We start from the raw sequence: 24,591 nt of genomic DNA, 5'->3' as shown, positions 1-24,591 counted from the left end.
CCTGGTACTTAGAGTCTGTGGAGATAGCTCTGGCTAGGAAGATAGCAGAGACATAGCGAGACCTTAGTTCTGTCAGACCTAATGCACTGGGGAGTTTGGCTCTGCTGAGACCAGCCAGCTGGGAGCCAGAACAGTACGCTTGTCTGATTAGTTTCTTTTAAAAGGGCCCAGTTGTCGACTTGTGATCTCCTCTGTGGGTCATGCACGAGGCTAGGGAATGGCAAAGGTCTTCCTTTCATAGCAGGGAACCCTCTTCCAAGCTCATTATCTGCCCAATGACTGCCTTGGCATTTCTCTGCTTGACCACTGGTCACATTTTACTCCCGTGGCAGTCACTGGGGCCATCAAGATGACAGAAGTGTCACACCCAACTGTCAGCCCTTCCTGTCCCAACATGCTATTGTCTGACTTCAGGCCTTGCTACCCCCCCAATTATAAAAGGACAGCAGGGGCTGGGTCACCATTCTTTCCTGGAGTTGGAGGTAGGGAAATGCACTCTTGCTCTTTGTTCATTAATTGATGTGACATCTGCCAGGGCCCAGGGAGAGCTGGGAAGGAGGGTGAGGACTCATGATGGTGAAGAGATGGCCAACCCCTCTAGGCAAGCACAGGGATACAAGGCCTGGGGACCTCTGGGGATGGTGTGGAAGTGAGCCAAGCTTGGAGGAAGGGCAAGATGGATGCGCAGGGAATGCTTGGGCAGTAAGGTTGGCTTGTGGCTGCATTTGCTACCAGTGTTGTGGAGAGGGGCTCCTGGCTTCCCCTTATGCCCATTTCTACTCAGAGGGAATAGCTCTGATCTCTTTGGGTATTTGCTCCTGGGGGGTACTAGCATTGCTCAGCATCTAGCTTAGGCTTCGTGTTGGCCCAGGGCTTTCTTCCCTTTCTTCTTGCCTCTTCTCCTGCTGTGGCTTGGATGTGTCTCTTTGGTAGGTCCGGGACACTTCCCTTCTTCTGCAGCCTCTGCAGCCTCCTCTCACTCCACCCAGTCCTGTGGTCTCAGACAGATTGGATTCCAGGTGTGCTGACGGACCCCTGGGATGGCACTTTCTTTCTGCAGCCTGAGCTTCCAAGTGGTACAGTGCTCCAGTTTCCCAGCACCCACGTGTGCCAGGTCCTCCTGTAGGTGATGAAGCAATGGGGTCTTTGGTACATGGAGAAATACTTGTCTGGACATGGATGAGCTTGACGGGAACCTCATCTCAGTCTCATCACCCCGTTCTTGTCTCTGTACAACCTGAACAGCTGTGCTCGGCTGCTGCAGGTCCTGCTTAATCGGTATCTCAGCTAATGTTAGCTGTGTGAGAGGCACACGTGTGCCGTCTTTACCCAGGCTTTATGGTGAGGAACCGAGTCTCCAGTGCTTTGGAGCTTTTTAAAAGGTTATGAGTCAACAAGAGGTAGAATCACTCCACACCAGGCTGCCATACTCACTCTCCACAGCCATCTGCACAGTCCATGCAGGCGGTTAGCTGGTTTCCAAGTATCTACCTCTGTGGTTTTGGGGAATGCTCAAACCCTGAAGGGGTTTGCACTTGTAGCTCTCTGGATTGTTTTTGTTTTTGTTATTGTTGTTTACTCTCAGTGCCTTGTTGCTAGGGAGCTGTTGAGGCTCCCAGCTGCACCCCTGTTTAGCTAACAGCATTGGCCAGAAGCAAGTCCATCCAAGCCTAACCCCCACCCCCACTGCTGCTCACCTTCTCAAGGAGGCCTCCATGCAGGTGGCAGTCCCTCCCCTTCCAGGGTCTCTGCCAGCTCTGGAGCCTGGGGACAGGGGTCACAATAAGCTCCACAGCTGGGACAGTTAATGGTGTTATCTCAGGACTACCAGTTCACTGAAGAGCAGAACTTTCACCTTAGAAAGAACATGGGTGCGCAGGCAAGAGATCTGAATTCAAATTTTTCTCACTTGCCTTTTCTACTCTGCAGTTCCAGACAGATTGCATAAGTTCTCTGACCCATTCGTATATTGTCTGCAAGTACAGGTAAATCCACCCATGTGGTTAGTACAGGGCAGGCTGCAGCTGAGCCAGAGGCAGCATTATGTCAAAATGTAGAATGTGCCTTTCCGGCCACCTGGCTTTTGTTCCTCCCTAATTTGTAGTCTTGTGTCATTCTCCGGTTATCTGGAAGGACAGATAACCTGCCCTCCCCCAGCTTGCCCCCCCCCCCACAGTAGCACAAACAGTGCTTGGGAGAGCATGGAACAGGGATTGAGCCTCTGCACGAAGCTGCATCTGTAAGGCCACTTCATGTTGGCTTCACTGTGTGGACTGAGTCTCCACTAGTCAGAGAGGCAATGGGGCTGGCTTAGTCACCTCTGGAGTGAGCATCGAATCCCTGGCTTCCGTGTAGGGTGCATGCTGCTTTGCTACCTGTATCCTGGCTCTCGGCTTGTATTCTATTTATGCCCACGGGGCTGGCACTGCTCTTTTCATGCCATAGAGGGTTTTGCTATGCATTTAGAGAGCAGGCTCTGCATTTATTCTGCAGGTGACAGATGTCTGGGACACTTCGGTTCATTTGCCACTATCACCTCATGTGCTCTGAGTGTCTTTGTGTGTGTCTCCAGGGTCTATAGGGACACAGCCTGCTCTGGGGCTCACACTCGTGAGTACAGCTTATCAAGGGCTTCCTGAAGCAGCAGCTGGATGCTCTATTCTCATTCCCCACCAGTGTTCGGTCCTGAGCATGTTCTGCTCAGAATGACCCCGAATCCCAGCACACTGACCTCTAACCTCTAAAGGTACCCTGCTCCAATCATTAACTACTAGCATGCAGACACCCTTAGTCAATTTTGCCAGAATGCTGTGGGACCTTGAAGGAGGGCACCATTGTCCTCCTAGGCCTTTCTCTGGTTCTATTGATGTCCTAGTTTCTAACGAGAGGGAAAGAGCTGTTTCATATTCTCAGTCATCAAAACTGTACTTGCTTCAATTTGCTACAAGATAGTAGGGACTTTCCTTGAAGGTCAACATTCAATTTCGCTCTCTTGGTTCTGTCTATGCATGCTGAATAATCATGTCTGAGAGTGGAGACCAGCTTAGGTAGCCTTGGGCTTGCACACTGCACAGAGATGAGTGTGAGCAGGGGGCATCATGGTACAGGTACAGAGACCTGGAGTGAGGACAGAGGACCCTCTACTGACTCTAATTCTACACCTCAGGTGGGCCTCTGAGTGGGGCAGCATGTGTACCTCTGTACAAAGCCATTCACACACAGAAGTACACAGTCCCTCCAGAAAGACAAATTACAGCACAGTGGATATGCATTTCCTAAAGAAAGGGCAGCCCCAGAACACAATAAATGATAAAGACAGTCCTGCCTCCTTTGGCTTAGCCCCATCCCCCAGAGAGCAAGCATTTCCCGTTTCTTCTCTCTAGTCAGCCACAGGCTTCATGCACAGTAGAAACCTGGATGAGTTTGAACTTCTACTCTTATGGCAACAACCAATCCCAGGGGTTCCCCCAGGTCTATGGGCACAGGTCGGTCTTTTTCTCCTAATATCCATGTAGCAATCCTCCCGTTGATCTGTTTATTCTAGTTGTAGACTTCCTCTCACCCAAGTAAGATGCCACCACCCCCACCTCCCGCCACACCTCCTCTCCACTTCCCCAAAGCCTTTTTCTGTTCCCTTAGCACAGAATGGCTACTTCTTGCTCCAAACTCTCAGGTTTCTGTCTCAGGCTCTTTGAAGCCCAATCAGGGTGAGGTTATGCTGCTGGGACAGAAAGCCCTGCAACATGGAGGCTCAGAGAGCAGAGAGCTACTTACTTCCTTTCTTGGCAAGCAGACCTGGTTGATGGGCAGCTGTGCTCCTGCCAATCACTCCGAGACCCAGGTTTCTTCTGAGCCATTCCTCGGCATCCTTGATGGCATTCTATCATCTGCAAAGTTAAAGCTGGGCCACCTAGGAGCAGAGGGGAGAGCATGGAAGACTTATGCTGTCCGCTCTCCACCATTGGCCAGGGGTACTGCCTGGGAGGCCGGGTGTCCAGTACCATGCGGGATGGGAGAGTGGCTGTAGGGACAACAGACGGGCCTCAGCACATGCCTGGACACCTTAGCCTGACAGCTGGGGTCCATGTGCTTGTATTCTCTGACTGTGTCAGTCAGCTTCCTGTAACAAAACACCTGAGGTCATTGAGGCCACCAACTCATAATAAGAAAAGGGCTATTCTAGTTTGTGTTTGTAGAGATTCAGATGAAGCCATTCCATTGTTTTGGGCCTTTTGCCCCTTCCTAAAGGGCAGTGCCTTGTGGGAACACATAGCTCAACAAAATCAACCACAAGCTAGGACAAGGAGGAAAAGGGAGAGAGCAAGGTCCCAGGAACTCCTTTGAGGGGACATCCTTCTCTAGCACCTTCACCTAGAGGTTAGTATGTACTCAGAGGCCAGAGGGCTCTGGACTTATGGTCCTGCTGCTTAGGTGGGTGTCCAGGGACATGCCCCATGTGCTGATGCAGTGGCCTGCCCTTAGCCATCACTCTCCATTTCCTTTCCATCCCCAGAGGAGGCTCTTTCTGCTTCAGGGCCTCTACATGCACAACACAGCCTTCCCCCTCACCTCTTCATAAAGTCGCTCCCACAAAGGGACCTTCTCCGAACTTCTCCCCTGGACGGTCTGGGTCTCCCCTTTGATGCAGGCAGGCATTTCTCCTCCCTGTGTGTTAGCACTGCTGTATGACTTTAAAAATAATATATTACTTCAGGTCAGCCCCCCCCACTCTGCAGGCTTTTGTATGCTTAGCCTGAAGCAGAAGGTCATTTCGTTGTGAAATGTTCAATCAGGGTCATCACGGGCCTGTAGCCGAGGAAACAGAAGTTCAGAAAGGCTGAGTAACTGGCCTTAGATCACACAGCCTTCGAATCTGGACACTGAGATTTCAGCCTGCTTGTCTTCAGAGTGCTGGCTTGCAGAGCTTACTGCAACCAGATCACCGCCACATGCTTCGTGCCTCAGAAGGTATTAATAGGGTATGCTCAAGGGGAGGTGGGAGGGTAGAAGAGGGGTGGCTGACTCAGCCTGGGGGGGGGGTGGCGGCTGCCTGGAGGAGGCGGTGACCTTGGAAAGCAGTTTGGAGTAGTTCTAGGGACCATGAGGGAGCCTAGGAGATGAGACCCAAGCCAGGTTGGCTGGGATATCTTCACTCTGGGGTGCAGTTTGGGAATGGCTGAGCTGACAGGACTCCTGGAGTTTCATAAGCAGAGACAGGACAGGACCCAGAAAGTTCCGTTAGAGCGCTGTATGAGGCTGGTGCTGCAGGCAGTGAATCGGGACTTCAGGTCTTGGTCAGCTGGTTAGTTCTAATCTAAGTTTAGCTGATGAGCCAAGCACCCAAATTATAGTGACTCTGATGAGTTAGAAGCTTTCCTTGTGTAGAGGGCCAACCGGCCAGACATCAAACTCCGATGGCACAGACAAGGTCTAAGAAGGCCACCATGATGGCAGATTCCAGCCTCCTAAAGAAAAGGTGAGCTGGAGACTTGGGGCCAAAGAATGGGCTCGGCTTAAACTTAAGAAGTTAGAAGATCGCTCCTCAAAGTTAAAGAGCCCATAGGAAGATCCCAGCAGCACTGTGTTACTGGGGCCACAGAATCCGAACTAGGCAGTATGGTTCTCCCTGGATGGGCCGCCGTTGGTCTCTTCTCTGCAGTCCTCACCCCTTCTAAAGCTGAGGTCTCATGCTGGCCATCTTTCTGCATGACACTTTCATTTGTCCCTCTGTCCTTGAGGAAGGTGAATTGTCCCCTGGGCTGCTGAGCTGGGACAGACACGCAGTGTGTCTGAGCTTTGTGCTATAAAGGACTTTCTTCCTTTTATCCTAGTGAAGGTAGTTCCCAGGTCCTCGGCCCCCAGAGTCACAGGTAACCAGGCAACCCGTCACATGGCTGTCTGGGTCATGTGGGAGCTGTTCATTATTTTTCCTGGGGTCCCTAAGGAAGGAGAGAGTCAGCCTAGTGAGTCCCAAGGCCCCTGACAAAGGACTCTCCCTGCGGTGGAGCTCCTGACAGGGCCATAGCCTGAAGGTTGATGGCAGTCTTCCTTTTTGATGCAGTCCAGACCTGTCTGAGGCTACTGTAGGTGGCTAGGCTGCAGGTAGGCTTTTCATCAGAGCCCTGTGGGAGCTTGGAAAGACATCACTCCAGCCCTGTCCACAGCCTGGTAGGACATTTGGTTACCCATGATGCAGGCTTCCATCCAGGGATCCCAGCAGCAGACAGGCGAGGGGTTTGGCTGTTTCTCCCGGTGCTGGGTGTTACTGAGCTGAAGGGATTCACAGAGACTGACTACCAGACAGGTGACAGGTTCTTGTGGGTTCTGGTTGGGAGTCAGGTCTGGAGAGCCAGAAGCTTGCTTCCTAGAGGGCCGTGGGTTTCTTGGGATGGGGAAGGCTGAGGTGGTCAGGAGCACATTCTGGCTTGCAGAGGACCTTCTGTAGCATCACAGGGGCATTGGAGCCTTATGGACCTGGGCCCCCTTGCCCTGTCCCTGAGGACGATTTGTGAGCTGTAGTCAACCTCCCCTGGGTTCTCCAGGCTAGCTCCTCAGGATGGGGCTAGCTTCAAGACAGGATGCTGTCCCTTCTGAGGTTTCCATAGTGATAAATCCCTTTGAGAAGCATCTGAGGCCTTTACTGACTTACTGAAGATCTGTGGGAGGTTCTGTCACACAGTACAGGTTCTGTGGCATGTCTGTCACCTGGCCAGCTTCACCCGACACCTGGATTTCCCAAGGAGTCCCCTGTCTCTTTTTTGTTTTTGTTTTTTGAGGTTTCTCTGTGTAGCCTTGGCTATCCTGGAACTTTCTCTGTAGACCAGGCTGGCCTCAGAACTCAGAGATCCGACTGCTTCTGCCCCTCTAGTGCTGGGGTTAAAGACATGCGCCATCACTACCTGTCTTTTTCTCTCTCAGTCTTGAGGCAGAACCACTTCCTGTTTTCTGAAGCCATCCCAGTTGGTAGTGGACACTTTTGGTCCATGTGCATGGACATGTGTGCACGTGTGTCTATGAGGTCACATGTATGTACATGCTCATGTATGAAGGTGTGTGCACATATGTGCACACACCGGATCCCTTGCCTCTGAGTCTGCTTCTTTGTAAACCCATTGGGGGTGGGGCTAGAATGGGCATGGCAACCATATATTTGTTTGATTATTCAGCACAAGTAGGTGGGCAGGCCTGTGCTCCATGATCCACAACGGAGACTCCATGAAGAGGTCAAGTATCTCAACCTCGATGAGCTGAGTGTCCAGTGGGGAGACAGATGATGGGCACCCACAAAGTCTTGATTTCCATCAGGATTGGGGGCTGCAGTGACAGCCATCCAGTGTTACCTTGTAGTGGAAAATCAGGAAGTTCTCTTTCAGAAAATGAGCCCTACAGGGATCTGGGGCAACAGGGACAGCAGAATCAATGACTGAGCCCAGACTGTGCAGAACTTCAGGAAGCCAGAGCGTGGTATCCAGGGCAGGGGAGGGGCAGGGACAGCTGTGCTGGTTGGTTGATTTTTTTTTTTTTTTTACCTTGGTACAAACTAGCTTCATCTGAGAAGAGGGAACATCAGTTTAGATTGGCCTGTGGGCAAATCGTGACTGGTGTGCACGGACACAGTCTACTGAGAGTGGTTTAGGAACGCAGTCTGGGCAAGCCACAGGAAGCAAGCAGTGAGCAGCATTCCATCACCGACTCTGCTTCAGTTCCTTCCTTGGGTTCCTGTCTTGTGTTCCTGCCCTGAGGTCCCTCAATGCCAGACTCATAAGCCGTAGGTGAAATCAACTCTTTATTTTCCAACTTGCTGCGTTCACAATAGAAAGCAATCTAGGATAACAGGAAAGGGATGAAGGACTCCCCCCCTCCCCTCCATATAAGGCAGCTGTGCCCTGATTCGTCGGCACTGGCCACACTTTAGGGGTCTGTGTGTTAACAATAGAGACACCCATAACCCGGCTCCTGGCCAATGTTCTTTGTTGTTGTTTTTAATGATTTTTGTAATTTAATTTTAAAATTTATTTACTTATTTATCTCTTTGTGTGTATCTGTGTGCATCTCTATGTTTTTGTATCTCTCTCTCTTTGTATAGCTATGTCTCTCTATGTGTCTGTATGTTCATGTGTGTCTGTATGTGTATATCTGTGTGTCTGACTATGTGTGTGTGTGTTTGTGTTTGTGTCTGTATGTCTATGTGTGTGTGTGTGTGTGTGTTGTGCGGGCCACAGCACCTTGCCTGTTGTGTAGTATCTGTGTGGAGGTCAGAGGACAGCTTTCAGGAGTATTTCTCTTCTTTCACTTTGATTCCTGAGGGTTGGACTCAGGTGGTGGGGGTTGGCAAGCAAGTGACTTCACCAGCAAAGCAATGCTGCTTTTTGTGAAGTATGTAGCTTAGGTTGGCCTGGAAATCACAGTAATTTACCTCCTGTATTTACCTTCTGAGTGCTTGGATTGCAAGCATGCCCCACTACACCCAGTGATCACTGCTCTTTTTAAGATGTGCAGTGAGTGTTGAGATGTCTCACCTTGTCCCTCGGGCTATAGCAGGGATCTTATCTACTCTGTGATGGAAGTTCTCAGAGGCCCAACAGGGAGATGCTATGATCTAATTCACCTCTCTAGAGGTTGGAACAGCCTAAGGGCCATTAGAGAATGGCCAGGAGGCTGCCAGGAGGCTGTGGTCATGGTCTGACCCAGGGACCATGGAGACAGCAAGGTCCCCAAATTACTGCAAAGTCAATGACATGAAACAGCACAAACCTACTGTTTTCTAACCCTTGGGTTAGAAGTCTCAACTGTGTGGCAAGGTTACCTCTTTGTGCAGGCTCAACTCCTAGAGGATGCTGGGACGTCTACCTTCAGGACCTCCACCATCCTGAAAACCCACCCTGTCCCCATTCCAGGATCTATGATGTCACTGTTCCTTTCTCTTGATCAGCTGTTGTGCCCTTCCTCCATTGTTTTGGGGACAGAGAACCTGACAGAAGCTAACACCTAGATTTCTCCTAGCTCACAGTTCCATGGCAGGAAGCTATAGAGACGTCTGTGGAGACAGGAGCTTGTGCAGCTTGCTCCCAGCTTAGTGGCTGACTAGGAAGCAGAGATGGAACTCAGACTGGACTGGGGCAGGGCTGTAGCCCAGGGCTGTTTCTAACAACCCACCTCTTCCGATGGGGGCCCACCTCCTAAAGTTCCCACAATCTCCCCAAATAATGCCAACAGCTGAGTGTAAGTATTCACTCACATGCACTAGCCTGTGGGAGACAATCTCCTCTGAATTCCCGTCCTCCTCCTCTTTCTCTTTCTCCCTCTGATCCCTCTGCTTCTCTCTTAGAAGACACCTGTGATGCCTCTGTCCAGCCTGGATGGTCTGGGATAATCCCTAACTGGTGGCCTTTACCTCAGTCATATCTGCGAAGCCTCTTTGCTGTGTAAAGCAACTGCCAAGACTCTAGGGGTTAAGATGGAGCATCTAGGCAGAGGAAGCATTACTTAGTCTGTGAAGTCAGGGTCTTGTGAGTAGTGGAGGATGTGTGGGATGGGATCTGGGGCTCCCTTACCTCTGGGGGACACTCAGCTATCCTACTAGCCAGGCAGACCCTCTTTAGCTTTTCTTTTTGCCTTTACCATGGCAGTTCCAAGGGCGGATGTGTGGGTCCCAGTTTGTTCCTGGGTGTGTTCTGAGGGGTAGGGGGAAGGGCTCCCTGTGGTTACAGAGAGGCTTCCTGCCTCTAGGGGGTACTAATGTCCCCCTGGTCTCTAACTGGAGGGCGTGGCCCATCAGTCCACTCCTCCTTGATCGGAATTTCATGGTGTGTTAGCCTCCTATGTCTGCCTGAACAAGTGACCACAACCTTCTCATCTTCAACACTAACTCATGATTGTACAGCACACCTTAGGTAGCTAACGTCTGGCTGTTGCTGACTGATGTTTTTTGAAGGTTCTAGGAGATAAGCTTCTGGCTTGCTGCTGATATTCAGAATTCAGTTCCTTAGAGATGTAGGACCTATGTCTCCATTTTCTTGCTGGCCCTATGTTGAAGCTGCTCTCCGCTTTTTTGAAAATTGCTGCGGTCTTTGGATTCTTACTTACTCTTCTTCGTCTTCAGCCTCAGCAATGGTGGCGGGCTGTCGTGTCTCTCTGATCTCTCTGCTATTCTTTCATCTCCCTACCGCTGCAGTTCACAGTACCTCAAGTCCTCCATCTCGGAGCCCGCGACCTTGATGACAGCATAGCTGTTGCATCCTGGTTGTGTCGCATCAACAGGTTCTGAGGATGGAGGTGTAGAGGGAGGAACATTACTGTGCTGGCCACACAGGACACTACCAAGCAATTGCAATGCCAGGCTGGATACTTGGCAGTTCCCCAGATACTAGAAAGATCCTAAGGGAGAAATTGTCTTTATGCTCATTGCACGGTTGGAGAAACTGAGGCTTAGTAGAGCTAACTCAAGCAATGAACTGAACCATGTCACCAAATTGATACTGCAGTCAGGATCCCCCCCACCCCCCGCACCTCAGGATGAGACCTTATTTGGCGAGAGCCCCTTTACAGCATGATCAAGTTCCAGTGAAGTTGTTCTCTGGGCCCTAATTCCATGCAACGTAGGGGAATGTGGAAATGCTAGTGCAGAGGAAAACACATGAGCATGTGAGGAAGAGAAAGCCTGGTGAAGCAATATTCCCCACAGTCCTTACAAGGGGCTAGCCTGCACCACTGGCACTTCAGGACAGTCTGGCTACCTTTTTCTCTCCATCTTTCCTCCTGGCCTGGCAGACTGAGAGCCTAACAACACCCACCCAGATATTGGGTTTTAATGCCTCCACACCCCTCACAGGACCCTTTTGTAATTCACAGACCGAGGCCAGCCAGGCTGTGCCTAACAGCCCTGGCTCTTCTCGGGGCCTCTGGCAGCCATGTGGCTTGGCCAGGGGCCAGCCTAAGGAGAGGCTGCACAGAAGCTGCCTGTCTGAGAGAGGAGGCTCTGAGCTTCAAGAGAAGCCAAGCTGGGCCCTCTCCAGCCACTCTTTAGGCTCTGCTTCCGTCTTCTGCTGCCAAGTACACGGAACACCGCCACGGGCAGCTCCGCTGTGCCAGCAGTATGCCTTTTGGCTCCTGATTCCAGGTTTCAAGGTCTCTGGAGCTACCTTCCTGCCCTCGAGACCTGCCTCTACCTTTGGGTTTGACTGTCTTCCCGGGGTGCACAATGCTCCATGAGATGCTTCCTAACCCAAGTTCCAAGCCTATGCTTCCACTGTTGGGGGTGGGGATTATGATAGAGAGGGAATGGAGAAAGTCAACAGTTGCCAGAAGGAACTCTGGGAAGGCCTGAGGAGTGACACTTTGGAGGGGTCTCCCAGCCTGGTCCTCTTTGCAGAGCTTGTCACCTACAGCCTGCCCGAGCTCCTGCCAGCAACTGTTTTCTATGGAGCCATGTCCTTCCAGGCAGGCTGACTGGCTACTAGATATGGCTTCTCTCTTCTGGGAAGCTGGAGGATTGGTCGACTGGGCAGACTCTTCAGGGCCGGGTATAGGTAGAGGCTGGGGGAAGTGAGGAAGTTTGTGTTCTGGGGACTGAGGAGAGAGATTTGGAAGCCAAGGTGACCAGAGGGAGACTACCTTGGCCTGAGGTGGTTCTCTGTCCCTGCAGCCCCTTGAGTTGGAGAAGAGAAGACTCTCATCTCCCCTGTCAGTCCTCTCATGCTAAAGCTGCCTGAGCAGGGTCCATCTCCACCAATCAGCCTCCAGATAGAGTTGTTAGGATGCAATGAAGGGCCAATAAGATGGCTCAGTGGATAAAGGTGCTTGTCACCAAGGCCCAGACTGACCTGAGTTCGATCTTCCGAACCCCCATGGTAGAAAGGGAAATCTGAGTCTCATAGTTGTCTTCTGCCCTCCGCGGGAATGTCATGGCATGCATGGGCATGTGCACCTACAAAACGAGTTAAAATGCCATCACAATGCAAACAGATCTGGGCTTTCTTGACTTTCTTGCCTCATTCCCTCCTTGTTTCCCCAGAGTGTGAGCACCCCCACCTCACACTTCTTTTGAGGCCTGAGGGACCCCACCACCCCTTTTGCTTTTCTACCTCCTCCTGTGGCTACCCCTGCTGGTGCGCTGAACTCATTTCTACCCCAGGACCTTAGGATGTGCAGTATCTTTCCCCTGGGTCTTTATCTTCATTTGGTTCCAGCTGGAATGATCCCTCACAGAAGAAAACCTGGCTCCAGTCAGCCATACTCACCCTGCCACCCCTTGACAGTACCTGTACCACTCAGGGTACCCTTTTTATCACTGTCTGTCATTTATTACCTGTTTGCTAGACTGGGATGTAAACTTCCTGCCTTATTCATCCCCAAGTCCTCAATGCTCTCACACTGCCTGTACATAGTAGGTGCTCAGTAATTTTTTTTTTTTATTGGATACAAAAACAAGGTAAAAGATCCTGGAGTCCAGCTGCTGGGAGCTTAGCCACATCAGCTGCAAGGAGCTTCAGTATCCTTGCTCTTGCTGCTGTAAGCTGTGTACCCTGGTTCTAAAAGTGGCTGGGGACAAGGTTCCCAGTTGTGGGTGACAAACAGGAAGAAAACAGCTCTGCTAAGTCCACCTTGAACACCATCTATCCAGAGTCCAGTAGAGAGCCTTTGTCCTGTGACCCTAGGTGCTACCCCATGATTATCTTCCTTTGACTTGTAGTCCTGGAACTGTGGCTTAGGCTCCCAAGACTGGGCTCTGTCTGGGGACATCCTGGTTTGGGCCCCAGACCGTTCTCTGGGTAATCTGGGAGATAAGGATTCCCAGAAGCCTGAACTGCCTTCTGCTAGCGTCTCTCAGGACCCAGTGTATTTATTAGCTATGTCATTAGACAGCTGTCCCTCAAAATGCTTCAGAATATAAAGAGACAGCCCCTGTCATCAGTCTGAACACTGTAGCTGACAGCCCTGTGTGTCTCCTGTGTGGATGCATGTGTGTGCGCACGCGCGCGCACACACACACACACACACACACACACACACACACACACACTCACCCAGTTGTCAAGTTCTTAGATGTCACAGTCTGCTTGGTACAGCCCCACGCTGGACAGACCCAAGCTGTTATTGACTAGACCCCTGTCCTTCCTGGAAGAGGGCCAGACTCACCTGTCTGGGCTAATGGGGAAGAAGCATTGGCTGCAAGGAAGTTCTGCTGCCTCTGTGACTAAGCCACTTGGGTCTGAGGGATGGGGATTCTAAAACTCTTTTCTGTGAGCTGGAGACATATAGCACAGGGCCCATTGAGAGCCTGAGCAATCCACTCCCAGCACAATCCCCCTGGATAACCAGTTTCTTCCCGCACACTTCTCCATAGAGATGCTGCTCTTTGTTAGAAGAGGAGGAGGAGGCCCAGCTGTAAAGAACTACAGCGCTTTGTGGGCCTGGGATGGGACTAGTGGCAGAACACTTTCCCCGTGTGTGACTCTGGGCTCAAGCCATGCACTGGAGAGGGGTCTTATTTCTGTGATTTGCTGGGCAAAGCCAGGGTCTGGGGATTTTCTTTAAAAAAAAAAAAAGAAACTAGAATTTTAAATTACAAAGGAAAGAGGCTGCTGCTGCTGGCGAAGGCTGCGGAGGAGGGAAAGTGCACCGATAGGAAGCAGTAATATTTCTTTCTCGACAGTAAACAACTGCCAACTACCCACCCCCCCAAATGGCAGTCTGCGAGCATCTATGGGAAGCTTCGAAAGCTGCACGTCATGAAAGTTATTGGTTTTGTTCAAGCTTCATCTGATGCTTGCTTAAGAAAATAGATCTGCTTTCCCCTCTTGCAATAGTCTGCTGGGGGAAATCAGCACAGAACATCTGCCTCGCGTCATCGTTAGACATTTATGAATAAACTGGTGCTGGCAGACCGAGCAGACTTGGTGAGACACAAGGCCCAGCCAACTCTGGTTATTTCCCTGCAGATTATCCGCTGATGGATTGGCCAGAGGAAATGTTCTGTCCCAGTATAGGGAAACACAGCATTGTCCCAGATGTCACTGTGGCTTAGTTCTTGAGCGCATAGGCTATGTACACAGTATGAGCAAGCAAGGAGGAGAGAGGGCTTGGTGTGGGCAGGGGGACAGACCTAGTAGGAAGAGCTCAGGCCATGCCCACACTCTTCCATGCTCTTGGCTCCTGAATCGTTGGATGCACACCGTTGTAACTGATGTTTTCACTGCTATGCCTCTTGAGAACCATGTGCTCCTCTATATTTCCCAGCCTCCTTTGCACTGGGGCTGGTCATGTGATTAGTCTGGCCAGTAGAGTAAAATAGGAGGTGGTGTCTGTCACTTCTGGACCAGGGTAGGTAGTGATGTCTTGAGCTCTTGCTCAAGCTCTTGCCCCTGAGCCTCTGCATGGATGAGTCTCAGGAAGGCCAAAAAGAGCCTCTAAGAGCTTGAGGTGTCTGTAACTGCAGCCAGTGTTAGCTACTCCGGGGGCTGTTGTGACAAAGCTATAAACCAGAGCACCTTAAGGTATGAAGGGTTAAGCTGGGTGGTGGCACACGTCTTTATACCCAACACTTGGGAGGCAGAGGCAGGTGGATCTCTGTGAATTTAAGACTAGCCTGGTCTACAGAGTGAGTTCCAGGACAGTCAGGCCTATGTTTAAGAGACCCCATGGAGAGGGGTGTGCTTGGCTCCATCAGGGTGGGAGGGCATAGCTCACAGCAGTGCAATCACATTCAGAACCCCTCACATCCTAAAGGATTAGGAGGGTGTCGGTGGCTGAAGCTTGAAGCAACGCTGGGTTGTATAAAACTCATCCCAGGATCCACTTCATCCAGTCAGATCCAGCCTCCTGAAGCTTTTATAGCCTCCCAGTAACAATGCTACCATCTGGGAGCCTGCATTTGTGCAGATGACCCTGTGGGGATGCTAGGCATCACCCCAAGTAACGCAGGCACATTCAGAGTTCTTGTGAGCACTTCTGTGGGAGGCAGGGCATTCTGACTTGTTCAAGGAACTACCGTGCGGTACTCACTTTCCCATGTGGTATTAATATTCTCTATGAAATTAATATTAATGATATGAATACTGATATCCTGGTAGTGTTCTGAGAAAGATTGCCTTGTTCATTTTAATGAGTGAGAACCTTTCAAAAGCCAAATGTAAGTTCTTTACTTAATTAATGGAAACTTAGGTCACTTTCAGTCCTTTGCCGTTTCAATTACGTCGCCACCAGTGATCTCGACCTTGTGTAATTTTTGTCTGAGTGTAAGATGAGATCCAGGAAGCAGGGTCTCTGGTCACAGAGATAACATATTTCCCAGAGCCTGCATTTGGATAAGTCTGAGGACGGGGTGCTTCTGCAAGACATGTGGACAGAATGCAGACTGAAAGTGATTCTGTATTCCTGTGGCTGATAAAGGTCAGATGGATGAGGAGGCTGAAGATTGGTTTATGGGTGAGGGGTAGGGGCATGGGTAAGTTTTGTGTATATGTGGACATTTGTGTGTGTGCGTGCATGTGTGCGTATGTGTGTGTGTGCGTGCATGTGTGTGTACGTGTGTGTGTGTGCATGTGTGTGTCTGTGTGTGTTTACTTCCTAGGGCACACTGGAGGTCTTCCTTCAGTGACCCTGGGTTGGAGAAGCATGAGTGCTGGTTCCTCGAGAGGAAGTGAGGTCCAGTCTTGTGTTCATCAGTGAGGCATGACTTCAAACCGTGTTGCCTCTTCTCTGCCACCATGGGCCTGGATGGACAATGAACTTTCTAATTGGAGGGGGTGGCACAGATAAACCTTTCTTTAAACACCATAGTCTTGCTCCGGGTGCTTCAAGAGACACCGTGGTGACTTGTACTCCCCTGCCCCCATGTGCATGCCTTTTGATGTTTGTGCGGATGTCATAGCGACTGTTTGGTCACCATGTCCTTTGATGGTGTGTCTGGAGAGTCCTTACCTATCCCGGCACTCTCTATTATTAGGTGCTTTCTTTTCCCTAGGGATCTGGGTTTCCATTTCAGCTAGCTTTTTTGAGAGCGGCACATGGGTGCTGCAGTCTCAAGTGCTTTTGTGTGTGAGATCTGCTGCCTGACACCTTTGTGCTCGAACCTGCTATTCATCCTTCTGAAGCCCCCATGGCTTATGCTTCACATCTCTCAGGAGGAGTCTGTTCCTGTTTCTCTCTTCTCCTTCCTGAGGATGGGTTGGGTACTTCTTACTGTTGGGCTGCCAGATGGCCCCTTGAGCCCTGGGATGCTGTCAGATGATCGTGAACAGAAGAAAACATCATTCTGAGTGAGGAACTTTGCCTGCCAATCAGGGCAGCTGGCCGGAAGATTATCTCCCTTCCCTAGTTTCCTTGGGATATGTTACTCTAAAAATATGCACGGCTGCTATGTACATTCCTAGGGCACTGCACGACTCTGGGCAACAGGATTCGAATAAGCCTCGGGGTGAACTGCCTTCCAGTTTTGTGCAGGGTGGAGGCCCTGTGAGTTTGGCCTGGAGTGGGACTAGGAACATAGAATTCCTCTATCCTTGTGTCTTCCACAAGAATACTGAAGTCATTCTTTTTTCATGGCACCTTTATAAACTAATTCTTACCAACAAACTTGTGTTCTGCTGGGATCTGTCTTGTTCTGTGCTGGTTCATATTTTCCTTATAAAATGAATTTAAAGGGGAGATTTTCTATTGCAATTAGAAGTAGAGAGCCAGTAAGACTTGCCAAAAATGGAAAAGGTGTATGAGCATGTGTGTGTGTCTGTGTGTGTGTCTGTGTGTGTGCATGCATATGTGCACACATGTGTGTGCATGTGTTTATGTGTCCATGCATGTGTGTGCATATGTGTGTGTATGTATGTACATGTACGTGTATATGTGTACGTGTGTGTGTATACACTAACAGAGTGTGAGCATAAATTGAAGCAACGCATGAGATGCGAGCTGGCAAGCTCAGTCTTTTCTTATTTTGTTTTTCATCCCTGCTACGTGAGACTCCACTCCCACTCCCTGGCACCTGTGCCCCTTCTCTCAGCAAGCATTAGAGGAACAGTAAAAAGCCAACTTTTCTCCGGGAAGTAACGTGGGGCGTTGGAAAGAGAATCTGGAAGAGGAATGGGGGGGGGGAGCTGTCTCAGTTAGGATAATCGCTGCCGTGAAACACCATGACCAAAAAGTAAGTTGGGGAGAAAAGGGTTTGTTTGGCTTCCACATCACTGTTCATCATCAAAGGAAGTCAGGACAGGAACTTAAGCACGGTAGGAACTTGGAGGCAGCAGCAATAGAGGTGTGCTGCTTACTGGCTTGTTTCCCATGGAGTACTCAGCCTGCTTTCTGCTAGAACCCAGGACAACCAGGCCAGGGATGCTACCACCCGCAATGGGCTCGGCCCTCCCACTTCAGTCACTAATTAAGAAAACGCCTTATAGGTCTGCCTATAGCCTGACCTTATGGAGACATTTTCTCAGTTGAGGCTTCTTCCTTTCCAGCTACTCTAGTTTGTGTCAAGTTGGCATAAAACTAGCCATCACAGGCCCCACGAAGTAGTTTATGTTGACCCCTTACATTGTAAGCCCCCCACCAGCTGCTGGACTGCAGCCTCTCCACAAGTTGCCTCACGCTACACTCTACCCTTTCAACTGCTGAGTCCAGCACCTGGCAGAGTGGCATGGCTTCCAAGCTGTCCAACAAGTTCCTTGATGAAAAATGGGGACTCCACATCCCTTCTTCCCACCCCTGAGTTTTGAGGTGAGTCTCGTGACTTCCTGGCACTTCAGATTTTTCATCCATGAAATGAGAGTGCTGCTCCTCCTCAGATGGTTGTGAGGGTCCCACCGAGAGCACGTGGGCATGACAGCAGTGTGGAAAGGACTGTGGCTCTTTCCTGCCACTGGGGTTGACTTCTTTGTTTTCCATAAGATTCTTCTGAATGAGGGAGCGGAGGCCTTGAGCTCCAGGTGCAGCCAAACATCTGGCTCACAGAAAGATCGCAAACCACTCAAGACCCTCCCTGGCTCACACTTTCTGCATTTGGCCTCTGAAGTTCCTAAGCCTTCTCTCATCCCCAGCAGAGTATTTCCACAAGGGAGGCAGTCCCACAAGTAGGCCAAGGTCTCCCTGGATACCCTGAAACTGCCCTATCCTTTTCAGTTTCTCTTCTAAACATTGGGGGAAGAAGATAGGTCAGGTCTTGAAGGATCCCTGAATACAGCAGGAAACAGCTCCCGTAAGGAGACCTTGGGAGTAGGGGCAAAAGGTGATGTGCTGTCTGTTAGCACATATCAGGTCTACAGAGAACGTCATCTCATTGGACAGCAGCCTGTCTCTGTCTAGGCGATGCTGGCTGCCAGAACCTCAGTCTCCCTGCCCACAGGTGACACTTGCTTTCCCTCTCGTGTGACTCTTCAATGCAGGGGTTATGGAGAAAAGCAGTTTCCTTTCTGGTGGTGACTTGGGAACTGGATCTGGGCAACTCCCTCATCGATTCTCTGCCATTGCCTGGAGGAAGGAGAAGGTAGACCTCTCTCTGCAGAAGCCCTGTTGGGAGGGACCACATACCACTCATGAGACCTCATCCAGACACAGGGTGTATGCTAGCTTGGCTGCCATTTATGGGTGTGGTAGCATTGTCTTGTGGGTAGGTAACATATCCTTCCATACTGCATGTGCATTGTGACAGTTTGTAGAAACTCAAAGTTTTTGGTTCAGCCAACAAATTGCATTTGCTAACACGAAGATGTTTGGTTTGGTCTGGTCAGTTTGATTTGGTTTAGATTGGTTTGGTTAAGAGAGGGTGTCATGATGTGGCACGGAGCCCTAAACTCACTATGAAACCTGAGCCAGACTTGAACTTGGATCATTTTTCTGCCCATCTTGTGAGTGTGATGAGGACACATGTGTGCAACCATCCCTGTGGGGCAAGAAAGCACAGAATTCCTTATCCCCACATCTCTCAGACTGCAGTCATTTTCATAACACCTTTGTACATTACCATGGAACCTTAAAGACAGAGAGCCTGCCCTTGGTCATAGGGTTTGTAAAAGTGAGGGCCAGAATACAGGACCCAGGAGCGGCAACACTTGTTCTGTGTTTTTGAAGTAGAGTCTTGCTAACTTTGAACATGTAATCCTTTGATCTTGTGATGGAAGGTATGCACCACCACGCCCAGCTAGAATGTCAACAATGGATAAGAATTTAGGTTCTGTAAGTCTGAAATCTTGTAGAATGAATCTGTCTCCTTGGTTTATCCACAATTCCTCAAATGCCAGAGCAAAGGTGTCTGGAGGCCACAGTGGTGCCAGTCAGGGTGCTGGCAGGGGCTCCATCTTCAGTCTGCCCTCCACTTGTAGAGACCATTATCTCCAGAAAGATGTCCCAACTCTGGACTCCTGCCAGGAATCAAGGCCTGACACCATCTGTAAGAGATAAATAAATCGAAATATCATCAGCGAATAAGTGTGTGCCATCTGCTGCCCTGTCAGTTCAACTGGCTGAGGCCTCCAGAGAACTCCAGGAAGTGCTTGCCAAGGCTCTGCTGCCAGCCTGGTGTGTGAAGAGAAGCTCCCTGCAGGGCCTGCTGGCCTGCTCTGGCCCCAGCCCCCAGCACTGTTCCTTCCATCTGGCCAGTGCAGGGCTCTCACCCCTGCCTATTGTCTCTTATTGGTGCATTTACTGGGGACCAGACTCTGATCTTTTCTGTCCTCCTAGCAAGCTGAAATTACCTGCTATAGAAAACAGTTCCTGCATGCATGTCCAAGGCTCTGGCTCTTTGTGGGATCTAACTCAAGACCAGAGTCCAACTCAGAACCAGCCTGATTTAAGCCCTGCAGCTGGGTCTCTTCTGGGAAGGGTCTCTTCTGGGAAGGTGCAGGTTCATCAGGCTATTTGTGGAGCCCTGTTTGGAGACTTCCCACGGGACAAGTGGGTTTCTCTAGATCCTGCCAACTCTGCTAAGAGACAGTGCAGGATAGTAGCCAGAACAAAGGCTCTGTGCCACACTGCCTGTGGCTGTGTGATGTCAGTTAGACCCAAGCTTCTTGTGCCTTGGTTTCTTCATCTGTGGAGTAGAAGATGGTCCTAACACCTGCCTCTCAGGGCTGTTGTGCCGATGAGCTGCATGTGTAAAGAAACTGAAAAAGAGCTTGATACAAAGGATGTGTACACTGTCCTGTGCAGAACAGGGGATGGGGGCACACTTATGTTGGGGCCACTCACGAGGTAGTCTGGCTTACACAGTGAGTTCATGGCTCTGTATTACATAGTGATACTCTTCTTAACCAAACCAAACCAAACCAGATCAGACCAGACCAGACCAGACCAAACCAATCCAGACCAGACCAGACCAGACCAATCCAGATCAGACCAGACAAGAGCAGACCAGACCAATCCAGACTAGACCAGACCAGACCAAATCAAACCTCTCCATGTTAGCAAATGCAGTTTGTTAGCCTGCTTTGTGAGGCAAAGGTTACACTGCCCTCCATCTCCTGCCTACTTCAGTCTCTTCCCACCCTTATTGCTGAAATCTCAGCTTCACCATCTGCTGGGGTGTCGAATGAAATCACAATCCCCAGGCTCAGCCATGACTGGGGGCTCCCCACATTCCCCTTTCTCACCGATCAAGCTCTAGACCTGAGCTTCTGTGTTTCCATGCCAAGGGCAACTTGGCCAATCCGCAGCATCCTCGTTTCTCTGCCAGCACTAGGCATCTGTCTCTGGCCTCTTTCCTTGTTTCTGCTTGTGGCTATGCCAGGTTCCCACCCCTGTTCCTGCTGAGCATGCAGAATTACAGCTTCCTGCTCTGGCTCCCAGGGATGCTCAGGGCTCTCCTTGTAGGAGTAACACTGTTTTACCTGAAGCCCAGGGAAGGAAGAAAAGATAGCTCTGATAAGTGGAGCCAAATCCAGGGCAGGTAATTTGTACTCTACTATTTCAATCCTTCCACAAACCTGAAGTAGGGGTATATTGATCCCCATTCACCCATCAATTCACTTTCGGTAGTTTTGTCAATCAGTGGTCAGATATAATAAAAGTAGTAAACAGGGAATCCCAGAAATAAATCATTCACAAGTTTTAAGTTGTGAGGCATTCCGGGTAGCAAGATGGGGTCCAGTGCCCTCTGTCCCACCTAAGATGTGAGTCACTAGTTTGTCTAGTGAATCCATGGTGTATAAACTCCCCTCCCGTTAGTCATTCTCTACAGATAGACCATCAAAGCATCCTGCTCAGAAGAGAAAGATCAGGCTCACAAAACTGTTACTACATTCTCACTGTGCCTTAGAGAGCATTCGGTATCTACAGGAGCTGGGACTCTGTAGTTTCAGGCATCCACCAGAGATCTTGAAATGTATCTCCTGTGCTTAGGGGGAGGCCACCGTATTTAGATAGTTCCCACTTGGCAGTCAAGGAGAAGGATCGGAGAGGTGGACTGACATACCAAAGTAACACAGATAGGTGGAAGTAGACAATAAATGTGAATCCAGACCTCATTTTCCTTTCAAGCAGGGGGCCTTGATGTTTGTAATGGACAGTAGGGTGGAGCCAATGCCTTTGCAGGTGCTGCCTGGTTTAAACCTAGCTAAGACAACGGGTTTATACCCATTTCCTCATATAGACCTTATGTCAGTGTAGAAGGCTGGACTGTTCACCCTTCACTGGGAAGAAACTCTCCAACCGAATGACTAGAAAAGCTTTATTTGTCTGGTGTCTCTGGCTTAACAGGTGGCCGAGACGGGATCTGAACACACAACCACACAAAGTCTCCTTTTAGGGAACTTAATCTGCCCAGCTTCCTGTTGGCCCTGTGCACCCTGCCTTCCTTCATAGTCCACAGTGCCGTTTTCTCAGGGAGATACAGACTGCAGGAGGATCCTATTGGGGTGACCTGGAACCTGACCTGGATGTGAAATCAAAATAAGCCAGCTTTGCCCTCAGCTGGTGACTTCTGGGACCCTTCCCTGGATCCCTGGCTGGCTCCCCTGGATCTGAGTAAGCATGGGCCTACTGAAAGCTGAAACCACTACATGAAAAGCAACTTCTGAGTTCCAGTCCTCTAGCCATTTCCCTTGAGGACAGCAGACCAGGAGTCCTAACAGGGAGGGCAGCCTGGGTGCAGAAAGCCAGCAGTCTTGGGGGAGCGGAACCTTGGGGTCCAGGAAACCATGGGCTTCCTTCTGTCTTACTGAGAGTCTTCAAAAGATGACTTTTGACCCAGTGTCAGAAGTCTGTTTCAAAACAACTGTGCAGTGATGGGTCAGGAGTGTGTGAAGGCTACTTGAGCTTTGCCCTGGCCAATGGTGTTCTCACTGGATTCCGGGGAGCCTCCTTCCTGTCTGGACTGGCTCCCCTGGGTGTGAGTACGGAGGTGATATAAAATCATTATAAGACATGGACCTTCAGAATGGGAGGTGAGGCTCTGTGATGGGGCAGATGGTTGGTGAGCAAGGAAGGGTCCTGTGACAGAGGTGGAGGGCACTTGAGCTGGATCTTGAAGGCTGGGGAAGAACCTCCTGCACAGAAGAGAGAGGGTAAAGGTTTTGAGTAGAAAGGATCAAGCAAGAGTGTCAGGCATAGGGTTTTTATTGCTGTGATGTAACCCCATGACCGGAGCTTGGGGAAGGAAAGACTTTATTTCAGCTTTTTCCACATCAGAGTCCATCACTGGGGAAGTCAGTGCGGGAACTCAAGCAAGGCAGCAATCTGGAGGCAGGAGCTGACATGGAGGCCACAGGGGAATGTGGCTTATTGGCTTGCTCCTCATGGCTTGCTCAGCCCGCTTTCTTATACATCTGGGACCACTAGCCCAGGAGTGGCACTGCGTACCTTGAGTGTGATCCTCCCACATCAATAATCAATCAAGAAGATGCACTGCAGGCTTGCTTCATGAGCCAATTTGGTGGGGGCATTTTCTCAATTGAAGTGCCTTCCTCTCAAATGACTCTTACTTGATTGACACAAAACTATCCAGAACAGAGGGTCAAATTGTAGGTGGCAACCCATAGAGTGAAGGGTGGTACTCAAAGACTTAATGTCTATTGGGTTGGTACCAAGTGCATACCCATGATCCCTGCACTCAGGGAGCCAAGAAGATCATGAGGTTAGCCTGGCCAATAGGCTGTCTCAAAAAGCTAGAACTAAAATTCATATAGAAGATACAGTGTCTGAGATGATCTCAGAGTGTTTAGATCTCTGCTTGGTGACAAAGTATGCTGCCCTCAGAGCCACCACTGTCCTGCAGTGTCAACATCCTTTCTTGTGTGTCTCTTCCCTCCTAAGTCCACTGGACATATCCCTTTCCCATCTCTGCCTTCCTCATGCTTGCTGGTATGCTGGCTGCTCATCCTTCAGACCACCTCTCTGTAGACTTCTTGAAAAGGCTGGGAAGGGGTCTTTCTTTCTTGCTCCGACATGTCCTCACTCGCCATGAATGCTCCAGGCAGTGAGGATGCAGCGGCGAATGAGACTTTGTGTCCATGAAGCTTTGTTGGTTGCCGAATCTGGCTGACCTCCAGGCAGATGCCATCTTGTTGAGAAGAGCCAGGGTACCTTTCTCTGATGAGAGGGCTCTAGGGTGGTGGATGCACAAAGATGATTTGCTATCAGAATGGAGGTTGCGTGAGGGCTGGGATTTTGCCTTCCTGGCTCATTGCTCTGTAACCAGCACTGAGAGCCATGCCAGGCACATAGTAGGCTTTCAGTAAAATTTGGGGGAATACAGCTACATTGGGCATGAAACACTGATGTTGCTCACCTCGGGGGTGGTTGCTTGTTTTTATCAGTGTGTGCTCTATAGGAGGGGGTATCATTACGACATGTTCACACGTGTGTCTCATGCTTTGGCCCCTTTCAACACCCTTCCTCCTTCTTCCTACATTCTATTTTCATGTTTTAAAATTTACTAATATCCATTATTAACATGTGTGTATGTGTGATATGTATAGGTATTAGTGTTTGTGTAGAGTCCACACAGTGCATGTGTGGAGGTCAGGCGCAGCCCTGTGGAGTCAGTTCTTTCTTTCTACCATTTATGGGTCCTGGGAATTCAACTCTGGCCTGAAGGCTTGTGCTCAAGTTCCTTTACCCATGGGGCTATCTCTTCTGTTCTCCTTTTTCCCATCAACTCTAGACTTTGTACGAAAGAAAATGCACAATTTTTGTCTTTGTGATACTGTTTTTTATTTAACATGAAGATTTCTAGTTTTATAAGTTTTCCTGGAAATTTTCATTCTTTATGGCAGAGCAGAACTTCATCACTTGCCCCTCCCTCCACCTCCCTTCTCTGTTCACCTCTTCTTGGATGCCATGTCTGGACCTAGAAATGTACAGTTGTGAATACTGTTGTGATAAGCATGGGTAGGCAGGGAAGGAAAAGTATTTTTTAGGACTCAAAATTAAGCACTTCTAGGTAGCTTAGTACATTGACTTTGATTTTGGTTCTTGAGAGAAAGCAGGAGGCAGGAGAGAGAGAGGGAGAGAGAAGAAGGAGAGAGAGGGAGAAAGGGAGGGGAGAAGGAGAGAGAGAGGAGGAAGGGAGGTGAGAAGGAAAGAGAGGGAGAGAGACAGAGGGAGAGAGAGGGAGGGAGAGGGAGGTGGAGGGAGAGAGAAAGGGGGAGAGGGAGGGAGAGGGAA

General features: G+C 50.0%; 1 protein-coding gene across 2 annotated transcripts in view; it reads left to right on the top strand.

Moving 5' to 3' along the window:
- The window catches only part of Gsg1l (GSG1 like), a 200,885-nt gene that overhangs the window by 29,212 nt on the left and 147,082 nt on the right, over positions 1-24,591 (top strand). The window contains exon 1 of one of the 2 annotated variants that reach the window (XM_031388232.1): positions 4,879-4,968. The exons of the other annotated variant lie outside the window; for it this stretch is intronic. Coding sequence (XP_031244092.1) covers positions 4,950-4,968 — 19 coding nt within the window. The 5' untranslated portion in view covers positions 4,879-4,949. Of the gene's footprint in view, positions 1-4,878; positions 4,969-24,591 lie in introns of those variants that run through there. 2 annotated transcript variants of the gene reach the window in all.

Source organism: Mastomys coucha, unplaced genomic scaffold (genome assembly GCF_008632895.1).
Source record: "Mastomys coucha isolate ucsf_1 unplaced genomic scaffold, UCSF_Mcou_1 pScaffold21, whole genome shotgun sequence".
In the NCBI taxonomy this organism is placed as follows: Eukaryota; Metazoa; Chordata; class Mammalia; order Rodentia; family Muridae; genus Mastomys; species Mastomys coucha.
Note: the sequence above shows the minus strand (reverse complement) of the source record. Positions and strands in the feature narration are given on the sequence as shown.